Source organism: Cyprinus carpio, chromosome B2, assembly GCF_018340385.1.
Source record: "Cyprinus carpio isolate SPL01 chromosome B2, ASM1834038v1, whole genome shotgun sequence".
NCBI classification, from domain to species: domain Eukaryota; kingdom Metazoa; phylum Chordata; class Actinopteri; order Cypriniformes; family Cyprinidae; genus Cyprinus; species Cyprinus carpio.
Window position 1 is genome coordinate 2,974,603 of NC_056598.1, and position 6,047 is coordinate 2,980,649.

General features: G+C 35.5%; 1 protein-coding gene across 1 annotated transcript; it reads left to right on the top strand.

Annotated features, from left to right (window-relative positions):
* The first annotated feature begins 1,746 nt into the window (after positions 1 to 1,746).
* On the top strand, positions 1,747 to 3,803 carry LOC109109434 (HIG1 domain family member 1A, mitochondrial-like). The gene is made up of 4 exons (XM_019122550.2): positions 1,747 to 1,897; positions 2,542 to 2,622; positions 2,800 to 2,934; positions 3,028 to 3,803. Exons 2-4 carry the CDS (start codon positions 2,547 to 2,549, stop codon positions 3,114 to 3,116), a joined length of 300 nt encoding a protein of 99 aa, XP_018978095.1. The 5' UTR covers positions 1,747 to 1,897; positions 2,542 to 2,546; the 3' UTR covers positions 3,117 to 3,803.
* The last annotated feature ends 2,244 nt before the right edge of the window (positions 3,804 to 6,047 follow it).

The following is a 6,047-nucleotide window of genomic DNA, read 5'->3' on the forward strand; positions in this document are numbered from 1 at the left end:
TTGAAAATTTCCTATTACTCTTAACACATGTTTTTCATAGGCATAATTTGTGGGTGATAAAGGACCCTACCACTTTTTCCCACATATGATTTTGTCCTCAACATTTTGAAAACCACTGAAAATAGCATGCAGAAGGCTTACAAAGCAAAGAGAAAGCCAACCTAATTATCAATTGGACAAATTTGTAATGAACACACATTGGCCTACATCGGACATACTGTATATTCAACAATCAGCATCCAAGTGCAATTTAACAAAAACATCAAAAAGGAAACCAGAAAACAATAGAAAATCAGGTCATTTAAAACTACTAAAAAACAATTGTAAATCTAAAACAGAACCCAACAATCGAGATCTCTGCTTCAGTATCATGAACACAAAACAGCTTGGTTTTTGAGCAGATCAACACTGTGCAAAACAGTTCAAATATGAACATGACATGAATAACATAACATTATGAAAACATGAACAACAAAATAAAACAGCACATGGTTACAAAGCCACCAAAGGAAGACTATGAAACTATTAAGAATCAATTTCAAGTGTGCATCCATAAAATTGCTTGCAACTTTTATTTTTATTATTTTAATTATGTATAGAGAGAGAAAGATAAATTATTTGGCACCACCTGTGAATCATGTTTTTGCACCTTTCAGCACCTTAAGCAAGTTTGTCTGGATCATCCTTACTAATAGACTAAATGTTGTCAACATATATGTTGCATAACATAACCCACGCTTACATAAGTGAAATCAAAGGCCTATATCTGCATGTAATTTACAGTAATATATAATTCATTCATTATTACCTTATGTAGGCTATCATATAGCACTATGCCTATAGTAAACAAACACTGCTTATATTACACAAATTCACAGTGACTCAGCTTTTATCTAAAAGCCATCTAGCGACTCATTTCAGTATTACAGTTCAGATTCTGAGCATTTAATCTGTTCATATATTTAGTCAATTCTGAGTTCAGACTAGACATAACATACAGATACTTACCTATGTATTCAACCTTAGTTAAGAAATTAAACATACCAGAGCTAAACTTCATATATTTTGAATCCTGTTAAAGTGCATGTTTTCAGAGTTTATACAATAAGTTCTCTACAGTGGATCTGTGTTCCTGTGGAGCTTTTTGTAATTGATGATTAATATCAGCATCAACAGGAGCTCCATAAAACAGGGTAATGATGCAGCAGAACAATCACTGATCATCTGTTGATTTAGCAGAACTTCAGTACAGTAACTCTAGCAACAGTACAGTAAATATATGTTTATCTGTAATTTGTTCACCATACTCCATACAGAATATTAAGATGGCATGTTCAAAAGGTGCATTAAATGCCGTAAATATGATGCAGATGATATTGCACAACCTAATATAAACCTAAAATTACACTGAGACGTATATAAACAGAGTAATTTCCTGTCTGTGAAGATAAATCGTAAAGTACAGGCTGTCCTGACCTGAACCAGGCACTCGCACGCAAAGGTCACGCCCCTTCACTGAAAAGAAACTCGTTTGAAAGGCCTATTTCTTCAAAATACAATTTCAGATGAAATAATTTCCCGTTATTGTTGTTGTTTTTTCAATGGACCCAATTGTTATAATTTTTTCGCGACAAAATAGACAATTTATATTCCGAAAACGCATTGTTCTAATTGTTTCATATAACAGCTACGCTGCACAGTCGTTAAAAAAAATAAATAATAATAAAAAAAACTTTTATTTTGTAAAAAAACAGATAGCTACGTCACTTTGACGTAGGACATATTACATCACTGTTTCCTGGCACGCAGTAAGTCACGCGTACCAGCAGCTCTCAACCGGGAACCGGCAGAAAAGGACAGCTCCACCACAGCGCGCAGCAGAAAACTTCCTAAATAGGTATATTATTAACTTAATTTAATATTTGATGGTTTTACTTATATAATAAAATGTTATAGTTTAATTACGAAGAGCGACAGTGATTTTGTGTGCTCTCAGAAACGGCTAACTCTAGAGCAAACGTCGCATATTTTCACTGAAAGCTGATAATAAAATGTAAATCAAAAGAATGTCATTGCTGTTCATATCTTATAACATATGTACATAATTTGTTTCAAGTAAGAACTGTGTAAAAACTGTATTTATTAAGTGGCCTGTGTGCATCTTTGACCTTCATGTATCATTAGTCGACTCGTCATCAGCTGAACTTTTCCTTTCAGTTTCTCTGAAGTATTCTCTGAAACATCATTAATCCTCTCGCTACAACACACAAAGGACCTAAAGTCATGGTTATAACCTTTCTAAAAGTAATGATTAAAAAATCTTGCGTTTTACAGTACAATATGGTTCATAATTCAGAAGTCCTTAAAACCTGTGTCCCTGTAATAACTTAATACTTGACTAATTTATTGTCCATTTTGATAAACTGGCTGATATTAGGCGCATTATTGATTATTTGAAGTGTCAACTTATAAACCTATAACAGAATGGCACTGTGGCGTTTAATTTATGATGTCTAATCTTTATTCAATATTGCCTTTTAGCCAAGATGACTGTCATGGAATACGAAGACAATGAATCCAAGTTTATCAGAAAAGCCAAAGAGAATCCATTTGTCCCTGCAGGTAAACCAGCTAAACATTATACCTTGTTACTTTCTCACATATGCAACAAGTATCTCATTATTAGGTCACATGGCTTTACTGTATATTAAAACACATTAACACTTACAGTGTCCTCGTTGTACATGTATATCATCACCTGAGCGGTTTGGTGTATTATATGTCATGTCTCGCTGTGAGGGTTGGCCGGATTCTTTGGCATTGTGGCTTACAGACTGTTCAAGCTGAAGAGCAGAGGAGACACGAAGATGTCCGTGCACCTGATTCACATGCGTGTGGCTGCGCAGGGCTTCGTGGTGGGAGCCATGACTCTAGGTGAGCTGCCTGCTAGGTTTACCGTACACATGCATCCTCAGAGGAACAGAGAAATGTATGGTTTAATGCAATGTTTTGTCTTTTTGTTTGCAGGAGTGATCTACTCTATGTACAGAGAGTACGTTCTCAAACCTCATGAAGCACAGAAAGCGTTAGAGCAGAAGGCATTGGAAAATAAGTGATTCCTGCCATATCCTTAATACCAGCTGTCCCTTTGTATCTATTGCTAACATAATTTAGGATTGTTTTTTTTTTTGTATTATTTCTTTAAATGGTTTTCTTTTTAAACTGTAATACACCTCAGAAAAGGAGGTTTGCGTTTTCATTATGTTGCCAGTCATGTTTAAGAAACGTTATACTGTATGAAACAGAATTGTAGCTACCGCCAACTACTATTTATTTATCATATCAGTGATCAAACTGATGGAAAAATCTTTTTTTGTTATTGAAAATATTTGGATGAGTGTCATTTCTGCTAATGCCGCTGCTCTCATGTCAGTGTTGTGCCCTTGCTTCAGCACAGAGCTGTGGCGTTAAGACCTTTGCACCTTGTAACTCAAGATTCGTTCTTGTATCATTCAAGTCAAATCCAGGACGACAAACCTAACAAACCATCATCTGAAATTTAACAATGCATTGAACACAATACGGGGACTTCCGCACTGCTTCAGAGTGTCACGAGGAGCTTGTTCTTTTGTAGATTTAGTGATTGAGTGTGTTACTGGGTGAGGTACTGAAAATTCATATTTTCAAAACAGACACAGATTGCACTTTTAGAGTGATATATATTTTGAGGATCGCAGCTACCAGTGTGTTTATCTTTGCCAATAAAAACTGTTGTAATTCCAATAAACTCTGGTTATTTCACACTGGTGTGTTACTGTGATGTGTGTTTTTGTCCACTATTATTCTTCTCTGATGAGGTCTTGCCATGCTTCGTGTAGCAGTCATTATCATGTTGTGTGTTGGTTTTAAAACACCAAACGACTGCGCTGTGAAGGGTACAGGCTTTTTGTACATCTAACAAGTCACCATTTCACCCGCAGCTTGTACTAACCACTGCTGTACACAACTTACACTACACTCATATAAAACCTAGAGAGGATAGACAACAGACACATAAATGAATTATAATCGCAACTTTCAATTTTTAATTTATTTTTTTCGCTGGAGTGCACACATTATATCAACCCTTATAATAATAGGTGTGCACATACTGTACAAGGAAGGAACGTGAGCCAATGATTTCATAGCAAAAAAATAAATAAATCAGGTTTATTAGAAAGCTACATTAGGAAACAAAAGAGAAGAGAAGAAATGTACTATTTATTTATTTATTTATTTATTTATTTTAATCTGATACATGCAATTAGGGTCATTTATTTCTTGATTATTTTTAATATTATAGGATTATGATACATGCATTGTATTGGACAAATTATAGGGGAAAGATTGAATTTAGATTTTATTCAATAAAATATCAACACGCTTATGGAAACAGAAAGATGTGTAGTTTCATTGTGTTCAGCAGTTTAAGAATGAGAGAACTTTGTGTGAGTTTGAACAGCACACAATGTTCTTACAGACAGTATGTTATTTAGATGTCTTAAATGATCCACTGAAACAGCCCGTCACACCCAGCAACTGCAACCATCTGTATTTAATACATTTAATCAAGTGACTAAGACACCTGGATAAACACCACAGAGACTCAAAGGACAGAGTATTTGAGCGCCCCCTGCTGGCCTCACTAACAAATGACGTCAGGTTTGCACACCTCTACATACATGTGCGCAGATGATGATGCCTAGTTTGTAGTGTGTAAGTACATACTGAATGTCATTGTGAGATATTTTGGACTTGCAGGTCTATCTTTGGTACCATCTCAATATCACTGAGATTCAGAACAAAGATGAACAAACATTTAGCAATAACAATAATAAGACAAAAGCAGAACAATGTGGAATAGATGTAACATGTACAGTGACACTATGAATACTTTAAGGACATTCTAGACTAAAGGTTGATTATTAATTTTTTTTTTTTTTTTTTTTTTTTTTTTTTGAAGAACTAATCACTGTGAACTAATCACAGTCGCTGTGAAATCCCCTTTTTGAACCTTTATTTTTTAAGGCTGCAATGCCATAGAAAAAACATTTTTGGTTCCCTAAAGAACATTTTAGTAAACAGTTCTTAAAAGAACCATTTATTGTTATCGTGAGGAACCACTCTTAATTTTAGGAAACCTATACAGACTTTTTTTGATGTAGTGTAAAATGTTTAATATTATATCCAGACGACGGAAAACAATAATATACTGTAATGAATGAATCACAATACAGTCGTGGCCAAAGGTTTTGAGAATTACATAAATATTGGAAATTGGAAAAGTTGCTGCTTAAGTTTTTATAATAGCAATTTGCATATACTCCAGAAATGTTATGAAGAGTGATCAGATTAATTGCATAGTCCTTCTTTGTCATGAAAATTAACTTAATCCCAAAAAAACCTTTCCACTGCATTTCATTGCTGTCATTAAAGGACCTGCTGAGATCATTTCAGTAATCATCTTGTTAACTCAGGTGAGAATGTTGACGAGCGCAAGGCTGGAGATCATTATGTCAGGCTGATTGGGTTAGAATGGCAGACTTGACATGTTAAAAGGAGGGTGATGCTTGAAATCATTGTTCTTCCATTGTTAACCATGGTGACCTGCAAAGAAACGCGTGCAGCCATCATTGCGTTGCATAAAAATGGCTTTACAGTCAAGGATATTGTGGCTACTAAGATTGCACCTAAATCAACAATTTATAGGTTCATCAAGAACTTCAAGGAAAGAGGTTCAATTCTTGTAAAGAAGGCTTCAGGGCGTCCAAGAAAGTCCAGCAAGCGCCAGGATCGTCTCCTAAAGACGATTCAGCTGCGGGATTGGAGTGCCACCAGTGCAGAGCTTGCTCAGGAATGGCAGCAGGCAGGTGTGAGCGCATCTGCACGCACAGTGAGGCGAAGACTTTTGGAAGATGGCCTGGTGTCAAGAAGGGCAGCAAAGAAGCCACTTCTCTCCAAAAAAAACATCAGGGACAGATTGATCTTCTGCAGAAAGTATAGTGAAT